This window comes from Nuphar pumila, chromosome 16 (genome assembly GCF_984573655.1).
Source record: "Nuphar pumila chromosome 16, dmNupPumi1.hap1.1, whole genome shotgun sequence".
NCBI lineage: Eukaryota > Viridiplantae > Streptophyta > Magnoliopsida > Nymphaeales > Nymphaeaceae > Nuphar > Nuphar pumila.
In genome coordinates, this window is record NC_143264.1 from 78,057,351 (window position 1) to 78,082,188 (window position 24,838).

At 39.6% G+C, this 24,838-nt stretch overlaps 2 protein-coding genes across 2 annotated transcripts; both read right to left on the reverse strand.

Moving 5' to 3' along the window:
• Positions 1 to 3,213: 3,213 nt before the first annotated feature.
• LOC149813725 (zinc finger protein 7-like) lies at positions 3,214 to 3,768 on the reverse strand. Its single transcript, XM_089991189.1, has one exon. It carries the CDS (start codon positions 3,766 to 3,768, stop codon positions 3,214 to 3,216), a length of 555 nt encoding a protein of 184 aa, XP_089847315.1.
• Positions 3,769 to 11,540: 7,772 nt separating this feature from the next.
• LOC149813726 (sterol 3-beta-glucosyltransferase UGT80A2-like) lies at positions 11,541 to 24,116 on the reverse strand. The gene is made up of 9 exons (XM_089991191.1): positions 23,818 to 24,116; positions 17,502 to 17,559; positions 17,194 to 17,371; positions 16,828 to 16,961; positions 13,964 to 14,066; positions 13,763 to 13,839; positions 13,518 to 13,565; positions 12,941 to 13,090; positions 11,541 to 11,921 (listed from the first exon to the last, which is right to left on the reverse strand). Exons 1-9 carry the CDS (start codon positions 24,114 to 24,116, stop codon positions 11,736 to 11,738), a joined length of 1,233 nt encoding a protein of 410 aa, XP_089847317.1. The 3' UTR covers positions 11,541 to 11,735.
• Positions 24,117 to 24,838: the final 722 nt, after the last annotated feature.

Genomic DNA, 24,838 nt, shown 5'->3' on the forward strand with positions numbered 1-24,838 from the left:
CATTTTATTTACAATAAAATTTGCAGTCATTGAAGAAACAATTGTGTTATGATAACAGTGCAACATGTATACTCACTCTATAAATCATTAGTTTGAACTTAGATGGGCTTGATGAACTCAGAAGGATCTCACTCAGAATAACTTTGTGCGGCGTATTCAAAAGCCGATATAGCATCCAAAAAGGTGTTAGTTTCAAAATGTCACCGATATATAAAGCATCATTGTTTTTATTCTGATATTAACATGAAACTAATATTTTTTAAAGAATTTTATAATTGTATTTTTCCTTGTATTTTTATACTTTTAGAATTTATATATGCCAAGATAATTTCCAAGATTTTTCTCAAAAAACATTTTCTATTATGAGATTTCCGGCCTTCATCCCCGGTCCAAACGGGGCGAGGCGGGGCCAAGCTTTCCCCCGGTCCACTGCCATCCCTAGTCTGCTTATAAGCATACTATTTTACAACTCCCTCATCCATCAGCTGCTTCACTTACCCTCTTTGTTTAGCATACCAAATTGTGATTTCCCAGTTGTATTAATAGCCATTTTATTTCCTCTCATTCACTCATCCTAATCTTGATTGTAGTTTATTGTGAGTTCAATTGGACCACTTGGAAGACTTGACTGGCTTTCAGTGCAATTTAAACAATACAGATCACTCATGCCAAAGTTTATTTTTTTTGTTATTAATTTACTCCTTTGTTTCTGGACATATTAAGTGTCGAATCTGGTTAACTTGGCAATCCAAACATAAAGTCCTTTTTATGAGGTAGCATCTTGGCTAAATAATCACTTGGGAATGGTACCATGGTCCACAACCTAACCCTACCTTTGAGGGTGAGATTAAAGTAACACAAATTCATATTCTTGCTGTTTGTATACCAATTCTCTATTCCTATTTGTTTGTTCTTTGGTTGGTTGTGCAAAAGACTGATCCTCCAGCTGTTCTTGTACATAACAAGAAAATTTAATCAACACATCCCATCATTTATATGACATGAATGGGCCCAAAGTTACTATTGATTTCTAAAATGGATGGAGGTAACCCTAGTTTAACTGGAGTGAACATAAACCGCTATAGGGTTAACATTGGATGCCCTCCACTACATCTTATTCACTAGTATAAATTAATAGATTTTTCACATTTTCTTGATTTTTTTTAATTCAATCCCTACAGATATATTTATACAGTTCATTTAGTTAAAGGCATATGCTTTAGATTATCAGATTGCATTGTATAAGGAGTCTTTTAAAAGCAGCAAAAATCAGCAGTTGATAATACACCAAAATTTCACAATTAAGAAAATCATGTTTTTATGTCAAAACCACTCGGTCTAGTTGGTGATTATCCTGTTGAGGATTTGATGTAACAGGATCAACTCGCCATGAATTGAAGGGTTATCTCTAAAAGGGCACCAAAGTCAGCCACAGGGTTTACTATTTTGTGATAAATGGTGCATGTCCTATTATCCAAATAAAGACCACAATTTCTAAAAATAGGCTTAGTTCTTTTTTTTTTCTTGATAACAGATGAAAATCACCTCACTTACCATGAAATGGTCCATACTAAACTCATCTATACAGGTCAGAATGAGAAAATAAAACTTACACCTATGATTTTTTGCTACAAAATATGGTACTATCAAGAGTAGCCAATATTTTCCCTAAATTATAAGATGTGGTTCAGCCTAGTACACGTTCAAGTTTCTGAGAACTCTATTCTTGCTTGGCTTCCAAAAAATTGACGCTATGTGCTATGCTAGCAGCTAGTTGTACTCTTAAGCTAAGAAGAATGTTGTAATGTTTCTATTATCTTCACCACCCAAATAAAAATTTAATATATAATTGGCTTATTCTTGTTTTGAACCCTATCTTCATAAATTTCAAAATTTTCTATACATCACCAATTTATTGCATTGTTTTTTTGAACCCATCTGAGTCAGAAAATGAACCTAAAAGATTCTTTCAAATCCAACCGTCGGATTCTCCCTAACTTTGCCATTTTCACATTTTTAAATAACAAAAGGAAATGTGATTAAGTTATAAGATTTAGGTACTTTAACTTCTTTCCTTGTCCCACCAGCCAACCTACCTATACTCTAGAGAGCTAAAGATAGGATGCAAAAAGCAAAGTTGATTATTCTGTCCAGGATTTGATGCAACAGTATCAACTCACAATGAATTAAAGGGTTACCACCAAAAGGATATCAAATGAAATCACAAACAGCCTTTTTTACTATTTGCTGCTCAATGGTAAAAGTCCTATTATCCAAATAAAGCCCAAGATTTCTAGAATTTGTGAAGGGTTGACCTTTTTTCCCCCATTAATAACCAAAATTGTCTTTAAACATGTAAAGAATTTGTGAAAACGAAAACAATGTGTTGTTCAACCAAAGCGGCAAAAGTACAACTCACAAGTGATGCAGTTTCCTTTGAAGCTTAGTAGAATATTAAAAATCTCCTAAAATAAAGGAATCATTAATTTGGTCACAGACTCTTACAACACCCTTGCCTGAATACTATATTTTTTTAAATATTTGAACTCAATATATCTGAAACAGGCGAACTGCACTTAGAAATTGATAGGAATGGAAAGCTAAATTTGCTGAAGCAATTTAATAGTGTTAAATGGAACTTGTCAACCAACTGAAGAAGGGAAAGAAATAAGAACATATTGGTTCATACTTCATGCCCCACATGCAATTCAAGTTTTTATAAGAAATTGACCCCAAGAGATTGCCTACGTGGTCACAGGCTGGAGTTCCAGTCTCAATGTGATCGCCCCCTTTCACAAGGCAAAGCTGGAGGCTACTTGGTACTGTCGAGGGAGACATTCAAAGAGTTTTTTGCCACAAGAATAGCGACCATAGCTATGGCAAGCTAAGACCAGCACAGTTAGGTTTCTGATCCCGGGTGTGGTTTTTTCATATAAGATATAAAAACAGTTTCTATAGGAAATCCTTTTAAGCTTCAACCATGGATCAAAGAAAAAAAAAATGGAACAGATAGAGAAAAATTACTAAATTGGCAAAGCATGTCTTCATAGTTCATACATTGAAGGCCATGAAGAAATTTGGAAAACTTAAAATCTTATCACTAACACAACATAAAAAACTAACATCCCAATAGAAGAGAAAAGAACATATATAGAACCTTTAACAATAAAATTGTGATGTACTGTATTCTCCCTATTTGATGACCTTTAACTTCTACAAATGCAATGACAGGTCCAGCTTTTGGTCACTGCTAGAAGAACCAGAGGCCCCATCATCAATCCCCAAAAACTGAGTCTTCTTTCTTGAGGGCCCCTCTGATGGAAACTCCCCCTCATTCACCACCCTGTCCCTGTAACCCCTCTGCCAATTCAAGAAACTTGAATCATCATCCCCAAAGCATGGTGCCGCCCTGTAAGGATTGTCAAACCTAAGGGATCCAAACCTATCAGATAATTGAGAAGCAAAGTGCCCACTTGGAGGGTCACCATGATTCCCAGAATGAGCATTGATGTAGAAGGACGGACTCAAGACACCAAGGTTTGGAGCAAAAATCACAGGTGGGGAGGATAGGCCGTAAAGTCTGTAATCAGCTGCTCTTTGTGCCTGCCTTGCTGCTGTCCTCTCCTTCTTGTGTGCATTTTGATGACCACCCAAGGCTTGTGAACTAACAAACTTCTTAGAACAGAAAAGGCAGGGGAAGAACCTTTTCCCTCCACTTGAGCTCTCACAAACTTCATTGGTTGCACCACTTTTTTCCTCATCTGCCATGCTTGAGCAATAGTAAACAAATAAGAGGGGTCTACACAAAGTTTTTCAGTACTGGTGTAGAAGAAAAAAACTTCTGGGAACAGATTGAAATACCATGAAAGGAATCAAATAAGCTTCTGTTTCTTGGATTGAAGAATGTGGGGAGCTTGGATAATGGGCCAGAAACAAACCTTTCAATGACATTTTCCTTCTGTGCTCTGTAAAGCAGGGAAGTGGGGGTCTGCCTCTATTTATATATGCCTATATTTATATATAAGTGTGTGCATGAGAAAGAATACTGTGAAAAGAGTGGGGGGTAATTTATGTTATCTCTGAACTAGTAGGAAAAAGGGCAAATCAAATGATAGAGGGCACACAAAAACTAGAAAGAAAAAAGATAAAGATATTTCTAGTTTCTGAAGGCCTTTTCTTTTGGATTTTCAAATAGAAGGCTGCAAGAGATGGAATGAGGTTTGAAGCATATCTTGTACTACTATTAAATAAGAGATAAGGACCTTTCTTCCTCATTTTTTTGTGATCTCTAAAAAAAGCACAACGTCAAAAGCTTTGCATGCAAAGTAACAAAGTAATATAGTGGGGTTTGATTGGGGGGAGAGTTAAGACTTGAGAATGTTGGGTTTCAGCGTGGGCACCCTGGTAAATTGGTAGGCACTTCCCAACAATTACTTTTATTACTTGGCAAGGAGACCTGATTTACCCATCATTGTTATATTAAATCTCATTGTAGATACCCAAAACCCACGTTGGGGGAAGATGATCCCATCATCTATCCTAATTCACTCTTGGTTGTCGAACCAATGGCTAGGATTAGTATACATTTTAACCTAGATATGGATCAATCCTAACGGTAGAGATGCACGGCTAGCATAAACACAGATCCTCCGGCATCATATGTTAGAGAATAGGATCTTTTTTACATTTTGGGGACCTTTGCACACCGAATTAGGTGCAACGTTATTGCAGACTAAAAGTGTGCTGCTGCACCACCTGTCAGTTGTGAGGCCCAATAGCAGATGAAGGGTGATCAGATGCAACAATACACCAAAAGTGTGAAATCACATTGCACCATTGCAATGTGCCGCTGCACCTGATCATCATCCATCTGCTGTTGGGCCATGGTGACAGAAGATGGAGGGTGATCAGGTGCAGCGACACATTGCCCCGAGCTGCCCTGCGCACGCTGTTCGTGCATGCAGCATTGAGTTATGGCCCCCACTGCCATTTTTGGCCATCAGATTGCATACCACCTACATACATAGTCACTAATTTTGTTCTGAGGAATTTCTCAGATGGGATTCTCTCTCAAGAAATTTTCGTAACGGTGGCTTTTCTTAGGGTTGACAGTGGACCGGGGGAAATGGGGATCCATTTGAACCCGTCCCGTTTGGGACTGGGATGGAGAACATGAAATGAGGAATGGACCGGGGATGGAGGTGAAAATTAAAACCCTTTATTTTATTCTAAAATGATATTTAAATTCTATATATATATATATAAACAAAGAGTGGACTAGTGTTGAAGGTGAAAGTCGAAACCCGACACGGGGATGGACTGAGGATGGAGGGAAAAATTTTGAGACGGGGTCGGGGTGGAGAGCTTGTCCCCTACACCTGCCCTAGTCCACTGCCATCCTTAGTTTTTCTTGTAAATATCTAAAAAAAATCACAAATTTTTTTTAAAATAGCAGTAATTTTTTTATGAAAATATAAAAAAATTGTAAAGTTTTTACAAAAAAAAATCAAACAAACAAAATATGATTTTTTTTGTCATGTTATGATTTTTATCTTATGACCTTATTTTTGAAACTATCACAATATTTTGAATTTTTTATCGGATACCTTGAAGAACCCGATAATATTGAGTTATTTTCAAATTATCAACAATATTGGTAACTATGCTATATATTAAGCCAAACCCTACATTTGGCTAAACACTAACCCTGAAAGATATCTTCGTATCCAGACTAGATCCTCTTCTTACTATACATTGCCTACCTATAATGGATGGTATCAGATTCAGCCCAACAGATCATATGTAGGGGTGGCAATCGGGTTGGGTTGGAGGGTCAGCATACCTCAACACGAACCCGACCCATTTATTAAATGGGTCAGCTGTGGCAAACACGAACCCGACCCATTTATTAAACAGGTAACCCTTTAATAAACAGGTTGGGTCGAGTAAACATGTTGGTGGGTTAGCGGGTCGGGTTCGTGTTAGCAGGCGGGTTGGCGGGCGGGTCGGGTCGGGTAAACGGGTTGGTGGGTCAGGTTTGGGTAAACGGGTTGACCCGCCCACCTAACCCGTTTATTAAACGGGTCAGCCGGGTTGGCAGGTTGGCATACCCCTAACACGAACTCAACCTGTTTAATAAATGGGTTAGGCGGGTCAACCCATTTATGACATGAAAGCGTTTAAGCCAAACCCGAACCCGCCTAAGAAGCGGGTTGGCGGGTCGTGTCAGATTTTGCCACCCCTAATCATTTGAGCCTTCAGAGTCGGTGGCTGTCGATTTTGGACAATTAATTGGTCCAAAACCAGCACGTGTAATGTTGCATTATGATGAGTTATTGAAGAACAAAAACATACTTGGTTTGGATGACTTGGGTCAATGGGATCTGGTCGCAACCCGATTTTTATGGAGCTTGATCCTACCTAACGCTAACGGTTCCACAGATTGTAGGGAACTTCCAAGACCCTAACAAGTGATAATTTCAAATCATGTCCAGTTTCTTATGAAAGGAAAGTTTTTTTTTAAGACTTTATTGAAAGGAAAGTTGTAGAAAAACTACTAAACAAGACTTAATTATTGAACTCTTTTACTGCAAAGAAAGAATTTATTATTATTTTCTTAAGAAAAGAATAAGGTTCCAAACCCTGGAAAGTATCTTGGGCCCCACATGCGCCAATTCCCAACCTAGAATAAAGAAGAGAGTACATTTTATTGCATTTACTGAGACAAAAATTCCTACTGAAAAAGGAATAACCCTAAGCCAATGAGATAAGACCTAAACCCTAGGGAGTCTAAAACCATTCTTACCCCCACCAAGTTCATAGGCCTTTTTCAGAACCGGACGCGGATTCAGGTCAGATATGGCCAAATACTAAATCCGACTAATCAAATGTTGGCTGCACCCGGGTTCGGATTCAGACAGTCAAAAGCTCATACCCAATCTGCATTTTTACATATAAACAGATCCAGATATTCATCGGATTCGGCAGCAAAAAAATGGAACCATATCTCCATCCGATTATATTCAGAAATGGTTTTGGCCTACCAAATTTAACTAAACAGGATTGGATTTGGTCGAATATTGAAAAAATCCAATCCATTGACATTCCTGTCTACCGCATTACATTGAGAATAATACCTTCATATCTCAGATTCGTGGATCTTTAGTCCTACCCCCCTCCAAATGAGAATAAAAATTCGTGGATTTGGGGCCTTTTCAGCTAAAATGAGAATCTCAGATCTATGGGGTTGGATCAAGGTGTGAGATCCATGCCTTGATCCACGTGCACATGAATCTCTTTTGAAATCCACGCAAGCCAGTGAGACATTGGAGGGCAGATTTCAGATTATAAGGTAGGGAACTCTGTTTTATTATTTTCCAGAAGCACCCATGTGTTTCAAACTTTATTTTCTTTTCACAGAAAAGTGGCAAGATCTCCATTGCTTCTGTTTTTTTTATATCTCTTCCTCATTGATCTTTAATCATCTTTTTTTTTTCCTATGAAGAACGAGAAAACCACCTTTGGGATCAGAGATAGGGATGGCAGTGGACCGGCGGAAAGCGGGGCCCCGCCCCGTTTGGACCGGGGATGAAGGGTATGAAACGGGGATGGAGGAGGGGACGAAGGTTAAAATCCATCCCCGTTCGGGGACGGAGGCGGGGATGGTCATACCCTTTTCCCTGCCCTGCCCCATCCCCGCCCCGTCCCTGCCACTTTTTCCCGCCTCATCCCTGCCCTGCCCCACCTCATCCCCGTTTGAACCGGGGATGGAGGACATGAAACGGGGATGAAGGCGGGGGTGGAGATTAAAATCCATCCCCGCCAGGGATGGAGGTTCTAATCTTGAGGTGGGGCGGGAGTGGAGACCTTGTCCCCCGCCCCATTGCCATCCCTAATCAGAGACCTAGTCACACTGGCTATGCCGACGGCACTTAGGGTTCATTTCCCATGGTGCACCGCTTGCCCTAACGGAGTCGCCTTGATTGGGCACAAGCAAGAGGCATAATACCCTTGCCCTTTATTATAAGAAAGGGGCTGACACCTGTGAGAATGGAACCCTGACCACCCGTCTAGCAGCCAAGGCCCCCTCCTACTAAGCAAAACCTGTAATCTTTAATCATCTTGTTCAAAGCCCTAAAAATCACGCACTGTTTTAATTTTAGAGTAAACGTACGCCTAAAGATGAACAACATAAAAAAAACAATATTTTGGTCATCATTAATTTTAAACTGCCAAAATATTGTGACATTATCGCTTTAATGTAAATACCGCAATGTTATCATGATATTTATATTTATATCGGCTATATCACAAAAAAATAATAATAGGTTAATCATTACTTATATATATTTAAATTTTGTTCATAATTTTTTAATTTATATATATGTCAATGTTTTTTGACAATAAATATAAAAGAACAAAAAATACAAAAAAATGAACTTCTCAAAATATTTAAATGCCACAGGTTTTAAAACTTTGGTCAGTAATTCACAATGCCCATGGCTTTAGCCTCAATGACAAAATAATAATAATAATAATAATTTTGAATGGATTTCATTAAAGGCTCTTTACAAGGACACTTGTCCTTTTTTTTATTTCCCTTTGATGCGCCGTTCCCAGCGTAATTCGGACGAAAATCACGCTGGGAACGACGATTTTCAACAAACGTTGGACGCGGCGGACGACGTTCCGCGCGTCCTCCGAGTCCTTATACATATGTTATTTTCGTTCCACCCTCCCCCTGTTACAAGACGAGAGGAACAAAATCGACGGGGGCACTCTCCCATTCTCCGTCTCTCTCTCCCCTCGACTCTCTCCTCTCACCTCGACCCTCTCTCCCTCTCTCACCCCCGACTTCAACTCCCATCTCGCCTCTCTCAGCCTCGATTTCAGACCTCTCTCACCCTCGACTCCGGCGATCCCTCCTTGGAACCTCCGTCTGGTCCCTCCCGTGAACCTCTCTTCGCCATTGTTTTATGTTTCAGTTTTTTTCCAACTTTCACCACTGCTGCCTCTCTTCCAGCATTCATTCTGGTCACTCCGGTGGGTCGACCAGCGGAGGTCTGGCTTCGCCTCATCTGCAACTCGTAACGCCGGTAGCAAGGGAGCCATATCCGTCGACTGTCAGGGAGACGGATTCCATCCACCATTGATAGAGTTGTGGGGACTAAAAGACAAAAAAAAAGCATCGACGTTTTTGAAACCAAAGGAAGTTGCGGGTCTACGTTAGGGAAGGGAAGACCAATAGGTTAGGCTTCGCCCCCCCCCCCCTTTTCTTGCTTCTCTTTGCAAATTCTTCATCTTCGATTGTATCTCTCTGTTGCGTTGCGTTGAGTTGGTTCCTCGTTTTCCCCTTTCAATTTTCTTTTGTTTTTTCTTTTGCGGATTCTAATCTGCCGATATTGTTCTCTCAAGTTGTCTGTTTGATGAGATCACGAGAATCGATTTCCTTGCCTTTTTCTATGATGGAAAATCTTGATGATGACGATACCAATTGTTTTTGGCTTAGCTCTGTTACCTGCTGGAAAAGTTCGTTTTCTTTGGATTAGGATGTGGAAGTAAGGATTATTTGTGCATGTGACCGATGAAAATAGAAAAAGAGAATGTTAGATTTAGAATTTCTGGGTTGGGTGTATACATCTCGTCGTTCTGGATTAATGGATTTCCTTCCCTCTCTTCTTCATCATCTTTTCTTTCTTTTTTTTATTTTTTTAGAAATTGGGATGAATATGACATTTGAGAACAGGTTTAGCCTCAAAATTTTGGGTTTGTTTACTATGTTTGTTTTCGTAATATTTGTTGAGTTAGAAGAAAGAATATTCAGATTTCCTTCTCTGTTTCCTTTTTCATTTGCTTTGCGCGCCCCGCCCGCGCGCGCGCGTGCAGGGTGATGAGAACATACAATCAAACCGACGAACTGCATTTTCAGCTTTTCTTGTCTTTTTTCCATTTATGTGGATGCTATGAGAGCTTTTGTTTTCTTTTCATTTTATTTTTGTATCTCTTAATTATTGATGGGTGTACTGTGTATTTTGTGGATAAGCTTTCCATTATCTACTTTTTAAATCATGGACTTCAATGATGTACATCTAATTGTTGTCAATGGAAATTGGCTGCCCATGTTTTGAACCTAAGGTGAATGTTGTAGTAGAGACCTGAATCGATCAATGTGTGAATTCTTTGGGAAGAAATTTCAGAAATAGTTATTGCAGTATTTGTTAATCAAGTTGTTGGATTGATCTATGTGTGGCTAAGACTTCTTGCAATATGACAGCAAGAGCAGGTGGAATCAAAGTGATGAGATCCTATGCAAGTGTTTATGTTGGTGCATGAATCAGTTTAGAATGTATATTTGTCTTTAACAAGAACAGATTTACATGATTAAGTTAGACTCAACTAGTGACATATTTCTTGGGGGAATATGAAAAAGCAAAAAAGAAAAGCTTTTCTGGTTAGTCTATCTTAAGTTGTTTCTTAGTATTATATATTTATTGGAAATATTTTCACTTTTTCCATCAGGGTTTGCTCATTATAAGAATACTCAATCTTTACATGCAGGTCACAATTTGTAAGAGTTTTCACAAAATTAGAGCATCATCTTTGAGACCTGTTAATCAAACTTGACTATGTCTGGAAGTGCTGATACAAGTTATATGGCTTACCACATCATCTTCTGTAATAGTGAGGGTTGCTAACGTAACATCCTCAGTGAGATTAAGTGGTGCAACTACGTGCTGATTGGATAGGTGGTTAATGTGGTTGATGATCTTATTCTTTGTCACTAACAACAATGAAAATGGTGTAAATTTGCTTGTTGATGTTACTGGTAAATTTGAGGGGTGCTAGTTTCTTAGCATCAAGCTGTTAATGGTTGTTCTTTCAATTTCCCATCCTCTATCTTCTATTCTTTGCTGTAGATGACATCCTATACCTGTGTATTTTTCACTTCCTTGGTTTGACTGTCTAGAGTTTGTCCTTTCCCTTTGCATTCAAATTTTGCAAATAAAAAAGGTGTTGCATTTGACTTTTGAAAATAGTCTTATCTGGTGAATGACCTCTTCCAGACAGATGGTCAGATATGTTGGTGTCACCCTTAGATACGATTGGCACACTATAATTCACGGTTAAAACTTTCATAGAACTGCTAAGGCTGTTGTAGCTGAAGTTGCACAAACGGGAAAGTGAAAGCAAAATTTTAAGGGCACGCGCCATAGCATCTTTTGACCCTTTAAACCCGGTTTTGTTGCAAACTGTGATGAATTAAAATTTTGGTGATCTTATTTGGGTATTTACTACTCAATGAACTAGCCAATATTTTCCCAAATTCAAAATATCGGATACTTCGTTACTCAATCAACTCACTGCTAGACACTTGTGATAAATTCAAAACATCCGATACTTGTGGCTATGCTTAGGACTAGGTTGTTCACAATTTATTTAAAAAAAAAAGCTTTAAAAAAAGGGTCAAGTCTTTAGGGGAGAGAGAGAGAAGGAACTTAATCAAATGTCCAAGTTTGTGAATTTTTTTAGGGTTCAATAGATAAATTCAACCATGATAACGATTTTAGATTTAAACATGTTATCAAAGTAATAAGGACTTGGACAAAGAACGTGCAATACAAAGGCATTTTTTATACAGAAGAAAAAATGGTCATTTCCCTTTTTCTACTGAGAGCAGCTACAATCCCTTTGAAAGCGGCAACCAACAAGTGGTGAAACAAATGATTATACAAGAGTTAGTAACCACCACCAAAACATTTTGTCACAGGGCCAAAACAACTGTGTACCAAACTGGGTGGCGCAGGGGGAGGCTCAGTGGGTGGCATTTGCCGCGGAAGATGTTTATGGAAGGCTCTGACTGCACCCGTTATGCCATCTTCAGACGCCAGCGCCTCGGCCATCTCACAAGCTCGATCCTTGACCTGTAGAATTCCAATGTACGAATGAACATTTCTTTTTTCTGCATCATGTTGTTCTGAACAAGAACACACTTATTAACTCGGAACCAGCAAACTAAAGACTTGGCTTAACCCAGGTCGAGAGTGGATACAAACTCACAAGAATGTCATAAGCTTGTTAATTCATGAAGTTCTTGTATGGTATGAAGGTTTCCATGAAGGCCCTAATGGCCCATAGTTAGTGCTAAGTCACCCCACCCTATGTAAGACTCGGTTGACTCAACCAAAAACTGAACACGGCATGACATCAAGCCTTTGAAGTGGGAGAACCCACTCTAAAAGGCTTGAGAAATGACCATACTTGACTCACCCCGCTAAATTGGTTATACAACCAATCAAATCTGTCCTGACTCAGCTAAATGAGTTGGCTGGATTAACAAACTAGTTTTTGTCAGCCAAGCTACCCAAGTCAATACAGCCAGCTCTGGCCCAACTAAGGACCACTCCAAATCTCAAGTTGTGCACAAATGTGAAAACCAATCACACTAAAGGTGCGTTTCATGGCACCCATTATTTCGGTCTATTTTCTCGGCAGAAAGTCTAGTCGCTTGGCTTACCAAAAAACACAGGAATTTAATCCATGCATGTTGGTAAGCTGGCAGGCCCCCACAAAGTCAGCACCATCAAACGCACCCCAAGGGGCAGATAGAATACGGCAAAATCTAAAAACTCAGTTTAAGTCAGATCTATGGCATTAAACATGATCAAATGGTAATTGTTTCTCTAGGCCCTAAACAAGGGATGAGGCATGAGACCAAGTGCCTGACAATAATCCAACGTTGAGAATTGTTTAGCCCAGAGCATGAAAATGCATAGGCATGGTCCGCATGGATGACCAACCACAATGAGATGTTGAAAACTAATGACCATCCCGTCCTTATGGACAGCCAGACAGAAAACCATGCAATTATTGTCATGCAACTTCTTTTGTTGTCTTCTTTATTCACCAACAGAACTGGAATGCACAGTAATGAAGGAAATACCACAGGATATAGCATGAAATTTATAGCAACAACTAGCTTCTCAAGTGAGAACTGATCCACAGGAATAGGAGGAGGGCCCACTCCTCTGGCATGCACTCGCTCTCCCCAGAAAGGCTGGTCTCCAAAAAATTGCACGACAGTTGTTGGACACTGCAGAAGTTCGATGTCACAGAAGTGTAGTTAGAAGAGTTGAAAAGTTTGGATACACCAGACCAATGCTTTAAGCAGTGATTCTGATACATTGGAACTTTCAGCAGAATTAGTTCCTTGTGAACAAAAAACAGGAAATGCATAATTCAGAAAATTGGAAGCACAAGATGATCATCTACGTCATTATGTCTGCTCTCTCTCTCTCTCTCTCTCTCTCTCTCTCAGATGGTGAGACCAAGTATTGGATGATGATGTTAAGCAACAATGTTTTGTATTTAAATAACTATTTGTTAATGAAGTCTTTGATATAAATGCATTTTTAACATGTGAACCTAGGATTTGTTGATTAGTGGATTTGGATACACTTTTCTATTAAAATGATATTTGATAAAGCAGGAATTGATTGAGAAGAACAAGTGGCAGTTACCGCAGCTCTAAGGCCAGAAGCTGTTGTTCCAGCACCACCATGATGAATCTGCAAGCAACAATCAATATTGACTCGACCCACACTTGGAAGAACATAAACAAAAGCAAGCATTGCTGCCTTTCTTTCATTTTCCAGAAAGATGCCTGCTAGTCTAACCACTAGAAAACCTTTAGCTGAATTCTTTCAGAAGGGTTCAATACAAATGAAATATGGCGAATGCTTCACAAAAACAAACTTGACTTTACCACAGCAGCACAGTGCAAGAAAAGCCAATCGTGAGGGCAGTTATCCAGTAAATACACAAAATCTTTATTTTCTGCCACTGGAAAAGGAACACAATTAATATACAAAAGTTGACAGTTGAATACAGCATGTTTCAAGCTGTATTTGCTATAATTGACATAATAATGTGTGCATGTGAGTGTGACCATGCATTTGTGTCTTACAGTTTCCAAGGCCACCCCATCCCTTGTTAATGATTCCTCTCTGCTGGGTCTTTTCCAGAGCTTCGACAATGATTTGGGTCATCTTGTCTGATTCTTGAACAGGCTTCAATTTGTCAAAGAAAAAAGAAAAGTACAGACAGTCAATGATCAGGCTTGAAGTACAAAAGCCAATAAAATTTTCACAAACAATTATATGCAATGGCAGACAAGATTTTCACCCAAGAGCCAGAGTCGTAAGTCTAGTTTGAATCCGCATATGTCTTAAGTTAGCACAAGGATTCATAACTAGATGTGAATCCGAAGGCATTGGTCAGTCGTAAAGATGATCCAATCAAGACCATTTCTGACCAAATTAAGGAAAACCTAGTTTTAAAAATGTTTTTCATGTAAAAGTTGTTGAAAATTCAGGGTTTAGAATTGAACTCAATCTGCCCTAAGCCAAGCCAACCAAAGTTATCAACTCATTTGGTCTGACAAAGTCCAACATGGTTTCTGACTGGACTTGAAGAGGAATCCAGATATGTATGACTGCATTCTAATACCTTGGGTTCTGGTCTGCCACTGATCAGAGCAATGTTGTAAAAAACATATTTGTTTGTATCATATCATAAGATACTAAGAAACTAAAATTTTAAGTTAAAAAATAAAAAATGTTTAAAAGGCAAAAAATTAAAATGGTAAACTTTGATTAGAAGAAAAAAGAAATAACTTCAAATCAACAAAATAATCATGGGGTAACTAAAACACAATGAATAACACATGGCATCAACAATAAAGACAACTACATTTTCATACTCTGTTTTTTTTTTACGAAAGAAAACCCTCATCGAGAACCAGGTCACTTAATGGGCCTGCCTCCCTGCGAGGTAAAACTCCAGGTTTAGGACAACCACTCAGCCTTAAGTGCCTCAAATGTGATAAAATAATGGCATCCCCTCATGCGAAGTCCACCAGCACATGTTTTCCATGCTTTTTATTCACTTCTCACAGAAATGCCCCAGTATAACCATGCACAAGATCTTATGTGCTCGTAGGTGCATTCTCATCCCAATTAAATATTTAAAGAAGGAAATACATACTGGATATGATAGCACCCTCTCTCAACTTCTATGAGAGCATCAAAGAGCAGTGATAACCCAAGAGGGTGTGGTGGTAGTTTGGCTTCTATGTCACATGGGTGCGGGTGCGGGGGTGCGGCACTTTGAAAAAACTTGGGTGCGGGGGTGCAGCAAAAAATAAATAAATAAATAAATAAATAAATAATATATAAAAAGTCCAAAAGTTGGACATAAATGACCCTGGGTGCGTTGACCGCACCCAGGGTCAGGTTGACCGCACCGGGTGCCGCACCCGCGTCGTGTCACGTCGCATCGCGTCGACGCGTGTGCGGCACCCAGTTGGCCGAGTCCCTGTGACATAGTTTGGCTTGCAATAGAATAGGCTGGAAATCACTACAATCCAAAGTGGAAGAAGATGGAGGGGAAGGGTTAGGAAAGACTTGAGCTTGAGAGAATGATGACTTTCAAGTAAAGGACACACCACCCTCGCACACAACGATTGGTCAGGGAAAGCCTATTTGAGTCATTATTGACTGTGGGGGAAAGAGAGTCTTATAGCTCCGCTGCCAAGGAAGAGAACCAACAAAAAAAAAGATCGGCCTTCTGTCCAACAACACAGAGGGAGAGGCTGGAGGACTAGCAGGCTAGAGGAGCCCTACAGTCTATGCAGAATAGTAATAATAAATTTTTATAAGTGCAATAGTCAAATAACAAAGAAACGTCTTTAATGTCTCTTATCTGTTTCATATACCAGTCACAACAACCACAATAACAAAATAACGGGCTTTGTTCCCCATAATAATTTTGCTTCTTACCCCCTCCCGCAACCCTTTCTTCCTCCATATTTGGACCCACACATTTATTATAATAAATAGGGGTCAACAACGAGATACCTGAAATGAAACAAGATGTGCACAAACACAATGCCAACAAAAGGCTAAAAAAGTGCACAAACACAAGAGGGCCTCTAATGGACCAATTACAATCTCGCAAAGGAGATAATCACCAAACACAAGTCACAAGACTCACAACCAACACAATGTAAAAAATAAATCATATTGAATAAAAAAATGCTTAGAAAAACATTATAGAATACAAGGAGAAAACCCTTATTTATAACCAAACAAAAGGGATAGTGGGGGCAGCCCAACTAGCTCTTGGGCTAGCCCCCAACGGTCATATTTATGACCATTGGGAGCAGCCCAACGACTAGTTGGGCTGCCCCAACAGCAACAAACAAAACAATAAAAAAATAAAAAGAAAAGAAAAAGAAAGAAAAGAATCAGCCATATAGGCTGATCCCTATTACAGTGTAAAATTACTGAAATACCCATAGACAGAAACAAATATATATATATATATATATATATATATATATATATATATATATATATATATATATATATATATATATATATATATATATATATGATCCATACAACATATTTTAACAATGCCTGATTTGGATCCCTAAATTGGATGGGCTGGCAACCGAAAACAATGCTTGTTGCTTGGTCAAAGTTGGCCTGCCAAAGGGTTGAGCCAGGATCCAGGACCAAATCTAAGCTCATGGCCTGCTTGTCAGGCTCACAGAGTGGGCTAAGCAGCCTTGAGCCCATAACTTGTTATAATCTTATGGGTGGGCCGTGGATGGCCATCAAACTTTTTGATGAGCTGCAGATCAATCAAACCCAACTTGCCAAATTGCAGTTAACTAAGAGATTTCATCCAAAGAAAGTTAAGAGGGGCTTACATCCGATTGTAACAGCAATTTAACAAGAATGAAATGAAAGATAAGGGACGTACAAGGCTACCAAATCCAATATAGATAGGTTTTCTTTGGTCCTTCTCAATAAACTCCACTAGTGGCTCTGGAGGATTATAATTTGTTGCAAGATCAAGAAAGCAAAATCCAACCACATCAACCTTCGGGCCCCAATCTGCAAAAGTGATCAAATGGAAAAATAAAGGGAGAGAGAGAGAGGTTCCCTTCAACATGGTGAATAGCTTGTTTGCTAAAGACCATCAATGAGAAATCTACAAGAACCAAGAAACAAGAAACTAGAAACACAACTAACATTAAGAAGCAGTGGAAGCAATATCATTATGGTAAGCTCAATTACTCATCATTACAAAGAAACAAGACCCTCTAGCAGGACATAGACAGTAAACCTTTTGATTTGGGAACAAGGTGAGGACTCCATATATACCCAGTCGGCACATCATCAGAAGATCCTTGTGAACCACTCAGATATGTGATAGGTCGCAGCTTGAGCTTCTTCTTCCTAAAATCATTGATCATATCCCTAATTCCTAGCCAAATTAATGTGTCCACAATCTGATAAGAAAGCTGCAAAATGCACCCTAGTCATGTTAAGATAGTTGCAACCAAAAAGAAAGGAAACACACACACACACACACATACACATATTGAAACTTGCATAAAAACCAAAGAAAAAAACAACAGTAAATTCACTTACTCTATATGCTGCGGGCTGTTTGACACGTGAAAGAGGATGTGGGAATTCGCTAGTTGGCCTATAAGATACAAATATCTCAATTAGGTACCTTCAACCAGCTGATTTTCAGAATGCAATGTCAGGTTTGGCATTGTCTAAGCAAAAAGTGTTAAAATAGAGCATGCACATGCGTATGGGTCTGGATCCAGATCCATACGCACAATGCTGTTAACGTGCGTGGGTTCAACGTGCGTGTGTTTTCATTAATGGCATTTATGTAAATAGTCTCATTGTAACCTGTTATATATATATATATATATATATATATATATGTTGATTAGGGCTCGGTGGCTGAGTGTTACACTAATCTTCAGCAGCCCCAGCCATTGCGCAGCTCTCTCTTCGTCTCTCCCTCTTCTCTATTTTCTATTCTTTCTTCTCTGTGAAGGATATCAATCTCTGCAGGATACCTAACTCAGCAATGGCTCCTCAACACATCTAATATGGTATTAGAGCACCGAGCGTGACTGGGCATGATCAGACGTGCATCAGTGCCGTCACTGGAACTGTTCCAGTTTTCTTCAGACTTGTAACTCGGCTATAACTTGTTGGGTCATTGATTTCTGACTCGTACATCTGGGATCTTCCTTTTTTGGTTTTATATCATCTTTTCCTGCATCAAAAATCTGTTTTTTTTTTGTCGTTACTCCCTGTATCGTGAATCTGGTTTCTTCCTTGCGTCGTGGTCATTATTCCTTTCCTTTTATTTACTCTTGATCTTGTTCCTCGCAAACCTTGACAGCAGGTTCGACTTCCTCACTGCCAAGTCACCGACGATCTCGACCTTAAACAAGTAGTTCTCCTTCTCGTCTGCCACTATCCTTACATGTCCCTTTGCCCCTTCATCCTTAGTTGTCTTTCTATTATTATTATTTTTGTTTTTCTGTCGTGAATCAGGCCGTGAATCTGACTTCTTCTTTCTTTATTTCCTGTGTCGTAAATCTGGTCTCTTCCTTAAATATCTTGAATCTGCTTATTCTTTGTGTCATAAATCTTGTTTTGATTAATCATTCTTAAATTTGTTTATTCGTTGTTCCATTGATATGGATTCCTACTCGACTTATTCTAGTCCCTCTGCTAATTTTTTAAATCAACTCGTTACAGAAAAACTTACCCATACTAATTTCTTGACATGGAAGAGACAAATACTTTCGTTCATACGGAGTCAGGATCTCGATGAACATTTGGATGGTTCTGTTCTTGTGCCACCAAGACTTATTTTGTAGGAAACCAAGAATGTGAAGGGTGACACAGTTACCACATCTGTTAAAAATCCAGACTATATAACCTGGAGAAAGCGGGATCAGTCCTTGGTTGCTTACATTACGTCAACACTCTCTCAAGAAGTGTTGACTACTCTTTCAGATGATTGCACTGCGGCAAATCTATGGAGTAAGCTATCTCAGACATACTCTCAGATATCAGAAGCTCGTGTCATGTATTTAAAAAATGAGTTTCAAAATTTGAAGAAAGGCTCAATGACAGTTATGGAATATATAGGCCGCATGAAGAGTATTACTGACCAATTGGCTATTATTAGAAGTGCTATTTCAGATAAAGACAAAGTACAACAACTTCTTAATGGATTGGGTCCTGACTTTGACATGTTTACTACAACTTTGTCTTGTCTTCCCTGCTTGCCCAACTTTGATGATCTTCAGACAAAACTTCTTCAGCATGGGATGATTATAAAACAACGGGTGGACGAAAATGAATCAACTCATTCACACTCAGTTTTGGCTATGGACACTTCTCCAGGTTTTGGACGAGGGAATGAAGGAAATCAAGGAGGTCGAGGACGAGGACATTTTGGGAAAGGAGGTCGTGGTATCTTGCCTACACCTAATATTTCGGGTGCTTTTAATGCGGGGAATCAGAGGAGAGTGCCCACTTGCTTCTTATGTAATAAAAGAGGACATGTGAAAGCTGATTGTTGGTTTAATCTGCAGAACAGAGGAAAAATAAACAAAATTGAAAATAAGTCAGCCACCGCTGTGGACACGAAAGCGTCATCTGCAGATATGCAACAACTTTTACTATCCACATTGTCACATATGACGATCAAGCAAAATGAACAAGGAGAATGGTATGTTGACTCTGGTGCTGCCACACATGTCACGGGTAATACGGGTAAGTTATCTCACTTATTGCCTTATCTTGAAAGAGGTAGTATAGTTACGGGAGATGAAACTTCTCACTCCATTAGTCATACCGGCAGTGCACATATTCCTATGTCAAAGTGTTAGAAATCCACCATCCGTACCTACATTGAGAAAGAGAGAGGGAGAGAGAGAGAGACGAAGAGACGAAATACAAGAATGGGTCTGCGGCTGTCACGATTTCTGTATAAAATCGTGACCTAAAGGAATACATTTATAACTTTATTTTACATAGATATGGATTCGGGTCTGGTGTATCCAGACCCGATTAAGAGTAAACGTATACTCTGTACACGATCTTTACATTACATGGATCGGGTCGGGTCCCGGGTCTCGGATCCTTTTCACCTTTTTCACCCCCCCTCAAGTTGATCATGGTTTTGGACCATGAACAACTTGCCTTTAAGCATCTAAAAACGATCATTGGTTAACCCTTTGGTAAATATGTCTGCAACTTGCCTTTTAGTACTAATGAATTCATGCTCAATCTCTTTTTTTTCAACCTTCTGTCTCACAAAGTGTTGGTCAATCTCAATGTGCTTAGCATGACTGTGATGTACGGGATTGAATGACATGTTGATAGCACTTTGGTTGTCACATAACAAGGTAGTGTGGGAGATCTTTTCTCCTACTTCAGTTAGTAGATGCCTGATCCATGTGACTTCGGCAGTAGCAGCAACCATGGATCTATATTCAGCCTCAGTGCTTGATCTAGCGATAGCCTTTTGTTTTCTACTGCTCCAAGAGACTAAATTTCTTCCAATAAAGGCACAATATCCTGATGTAGATCTTCGTTCGTCAGGATCTCCTGCCCAGTCAGCATCACAATATACAATAAGTTCGTGCTCATCTTTGCCATATGACTGTGGTGAATATATAAATCCATTCCCAATAGTCCCTTTCAGATATCTAAGAATTCTCTTGACGGCTTCCATATGTCCAGTACGTGGCGCATGCATAAATTGAGATACTTGATTGACTGAATAAACAATGTCAGGTCTAGTGAATGTGAGGTACTGTAACATTCCTATTATGCTTCGATACCTGGTGGGGTCATCACACAAATCTCCATCATCAGCACTAAGTTTCTGATGAAGCACATTCGGAGTTCCTAGAGGTTTGCAGTCTTTCATGCCTGCCTTGCCGAGAACGTCTACGGTGTACTTATGTTGAGTAAGTGTCAAGCCATGAGCCTGGTTATCAACTTCTACACCAAGAAAATAACGTAGAACTCCAAGATCTTTTATTTTGAACCTCTGACCTAGTAAGTCTTTGACTTCTTGAATGTGGGCTGCAGAGTTTCCTGTGATGATAATATCATCGACATAAATTAATAATAGAGTGGTCACAGTCTGATTTTTAAAAATAAATAATGAGTGGTCCAGCATGAAACGTGAAAATCCATGTTTCTGAATCTCTAGCGAAAAGCTATCAAACCAAGAGCGAGATGCTTGCTTCAGACCATAGGTAGCTCTGTTTAACCTGCACACATGGGTTTTCCAGTTTTGTTCTTGATATCCAGGAGGTTGCTCTATGTATACTTCCTCCTTCAAATCTCCATGCAAGAATGCATTTTTCACATCAAACTTACTCAACTTCCATCCATGGTCCCAATGGCCTTGTGTGTGGGCTGTTAAATAATATGTCATAACCTAGGATAACTAGGAATTTTTGTTCTTTTCTTTTTAGTTTAGTTAGTATAGGATTTTTCTTTTTATTTTATAGCTTCTTTGGCTAGTCAACATTTGACTTAGTCAAAAAACTAAGAGTCGTTGGGCTCCCAATGACTATTTAGAGTCGTTGGGAGCCCAACTGCTCTCTCCTCTAAGCTCTTTCATTGTATATAAATATAGGGCATTGCCTCCTCACTACGTATTTTTTTCTCTAGTGTGATTCTCAATCAATAACACATATTTTTTCTCTCTTGTTGTTGCATACCTTTTTTTTTTTGGTATTTTGTATGAAGCTTTGTGGTTCTTGTAAGTGTTCTTTTTCGACACTTTGGTTGGAGCTCTTTAAAGTATTAATTGGTGGTGATCTAAGAGTTCATCTTCCTACATGGTATCAGAGCTTGGTGATCAAGCTAAGTTTGTTTTTGGGACATCTGGAAATGTGTCATTCAAAGTTTTAAAAAGAAGTGAAGCTCTTTTGTAATTTCTAACCAAGTGTGTGTGAAATCGTGATCGTGTAAAAGCTTGGAGGAACGCTCGTACTTGTTATCAGTGGTGGAGTACTCATTATCCTCACTTTCATCTCTTCTCTTCTCTTCTTTTTCTCCATTCTTCTTTTTTTTTTTTCCTTCTCAAACCTTATAAAATGGATGATAATGATAATGTCACCATTAAACCCATAAAGCTCAATGATTTTAACTATGTTACATGGGCTTCTATTACGAAACACCTTATATGGGGAAAGGGGTTGTGGGGATTAGTGGATGAGACCGATTCGAAACCTAAACTAATCCTTACAAAGGTAGAAGGTGAGAAAGAGATACCTCTTACGAAGGTTGAGAAAAATAAAACCATTACCATTTACGAAAAAAAGTGGAAAAAATGAAGAATGGGACATGCCAAGATTATGTCTTGGCTCATTAGTAGTGTCGATATCAAAAAATGTTCAAGGTCTTGCAAAATTTGAACATGCAAACGATGCATGGGACCAGTGTTGTGAAAAGCGCTGTGGCGTAGCGAGGCGCTCCACCAAAATCTGAGGCGAGGCATAAGCCTCGAGGCGTAAAGCGTAAGCCTCAAGTTTTTTTTTAAAAAAAAAACTTTAAAAAACTATAAAAAATATCTAAAATTATAAATAAATAAATAAAATCTTTATTGATGAAGCAACAACCAACAAGAAATAAAAAATCTCAAATAAATACTGAAAAAAATATAAGAAAAACAAACAAATTATTTTGTGCATGAACTGCAGAAAAATAAACAAATTTTCATAAAACAATTTTTTGTCAAAAATTATTGTGTTTTCTTTGCCAAGAAAATTGTGAGATTTGTGACACTACTTCTTACATATGTTTCTTGTTTTCGTATGAATTTGTGCAATCCATTTCACCAAGCAACCGGGTCCTACGGAACCCATTGAAGAGGACTACTGCAACCCAAAAATTACTACAATGCCCTGCTGAAAAGGGTTGGGGCATCTGCCCCAATCCGACTCCTTCAACATTCAAGGAATTCCCGCCGGGTCCTGCCTGCCCCGAATACTTGGAGGCGTACCGAAGATCGCCAGGAAGGTATACGTGGAGACGTACCGAAGATCGCTCCAGACCAGGGATGTGTTCACAATATGGGGCATCCTTCAGCTCCTCCGTCAGTATTCAGGCAGAATTCCGAATCTGGATCTCATGTTCAATTGTGGCGATATCCCGGTGGTCCCGAAACAGGACTATGGAGATAAAGGGCTTGTGTCGCAGCCCGTGTTTCATTACTGTGGGGACGACGCCACACAAGATATCGTGTTCCCAGATTGGTCCTTCAGGGGTTGGTAAATATATGTGCATCCATTTCGGATATCTCCCATCTCAGCTTCTTTCTCATAAGATATGAGCATGGCATCAATATTCTTAAACCCGCTGATTATGGGCCGGATCTGGATTTGGATCACTCTGAACTTTCTTGTAGTGAGTGGTTCTCCTCTTAATCTGACCAAGCCCAAACCTAGAATGAGCCACGCAGATCAAATAGAATTTATTGGCTCAACCTGATTGAAAAGGAGCTTTGATAAGGTCTGCCTAGTTTTTCAATCAGATCCAGATCTGGTCCAGTACGACTCTCTAGGAACCTGAATACATTATGGCTCAATAAGGGTCAGACTAAGGATCCAGACACAACAAAGACGAATGGGAATTAGGTGAAATCGAGTTAGACATGGCGGTGATTTCAACATATTATATCTTTTTCACTGTCAAACACGTGTATCAAAATTTTCCCCAATGACACCGCCAGCGGTCTCAAGACCGAGAGACAGAGGGGTGACATCGAGAAGAAGTAAGTCTTGCACCTTTTCGTTACCCTCTCTGCTCAAAATGGCGGCCTGGACAGCAGCACCGTAGGCGACGGCCTCATCAGGGTTGATGCTCTTGCAAAGCTCCTTCCCATCAACTGCCGCACCTTGGGAATCCTAGTCGCCTGAGAGCCCTGGGGTTGCCGGTAATATCTTTCTTATGCTTCCTCTTGAACTCCTGAATAAAGTGGTTCACCATCCGGTTGTTGAAGTCCTCCCCACCAAGATGGGTGTCTCCCGCTGTGGACTTGACCATGAAGATACCCTCTTCAATGGTGAGAAGAGAGACATCGAAGGTACCGCCGCCGAGATCGAAGATGAGGACGTTCTTCTCGCCCGCGCTCGTGGCCTTCTTGTCTAGACCGTAGGCGATAGTAGTGGCGGTGGGCTCGTTGATGATACACATCACGTTCAAGCCAGCGATGACAGCGGCGGTGTGCGCCTCAGTCTGAGGCGCGCCTCGCCTCAAGGAGTGCGCCTCAAGGCCTATGAGGCGCACGCCTCAGGGGTATTGCGCTTTATACTTGCGCCTCAAGGCACAAAGGCCCTCGCCTTGAGGCGAGGCACGCCTTTTGCCCCATGAGGCGGGTTTTTAATAACACTGCATGGGACTATCTTAAGAGAATGTATTCTCTTAAAGATATTGCACATGTGTGTAATTTATAAGATAAAGTATAAAATATGGTTCAAGGGGACAAGAGCATTAGAGAATATTATAACAGCTTGTCAAAATTATAGAAAGAGTTGGCTCTTCTTGAACCAAAGTGGCATTATCCGAAAGACATAAAACTTCGTCAAAATCAAATAAATACAGAGCATTTTTTCCAATTTATTAATGGATTAAGAACGGAGTTTGAATCAACTAAATTTGTTCTCCTTCATCGAGGGAAAGTTCCTTCAATAAAAGGCATGATAGAAGAATTAAGCATGGAAGAGAATAGGCTTAAGAAGAGAACCTTCAAGTGTGATGATGACTCGGTCCTAGCAATATGGGGTTCAACACTTCAAGTGTAGATCAATCCATCTGCAATATGGGGTTCAACACTATTCATGATCCATGACATAACTATGTCATTATCTTCATCCCAAGTAACATATTTTCCCAATTTCTCAGTGGGTTCGCCTTCC

Bases quoted from the DNA above. Each gene is read 5' to 3' on its own strand.
- LOC149813725 (XM_089991189.1), bottom strand. From the start codon at position 3,768: ATGGCAGATGAGGAAAAAAGTGGTGCAACCAATGAAGTTTGTGAGAGC.
- LOC149813726 (XM_089991191.1), bottom strand. From the start codon at position 24,116: ATGTGTATCATCAACGAGCCCACCGCCACTACTATCGCCTACGGTCTA. The intron at 16,962-17,193 runs GTTTACTGTCTA...TCACTTTTGCAG, and splicing joins CCTTGTTCCCAAATCAAAAG to ATTGGGGCCCGAAGGTTGAT. The intron at 11,922-12,940 runs GTATTTCCTTCA...GGAATTCTACAG, and splicing joins ATTTCATGCTATATCCTGTG to GTCAAGGATCGAGCTTGTGA.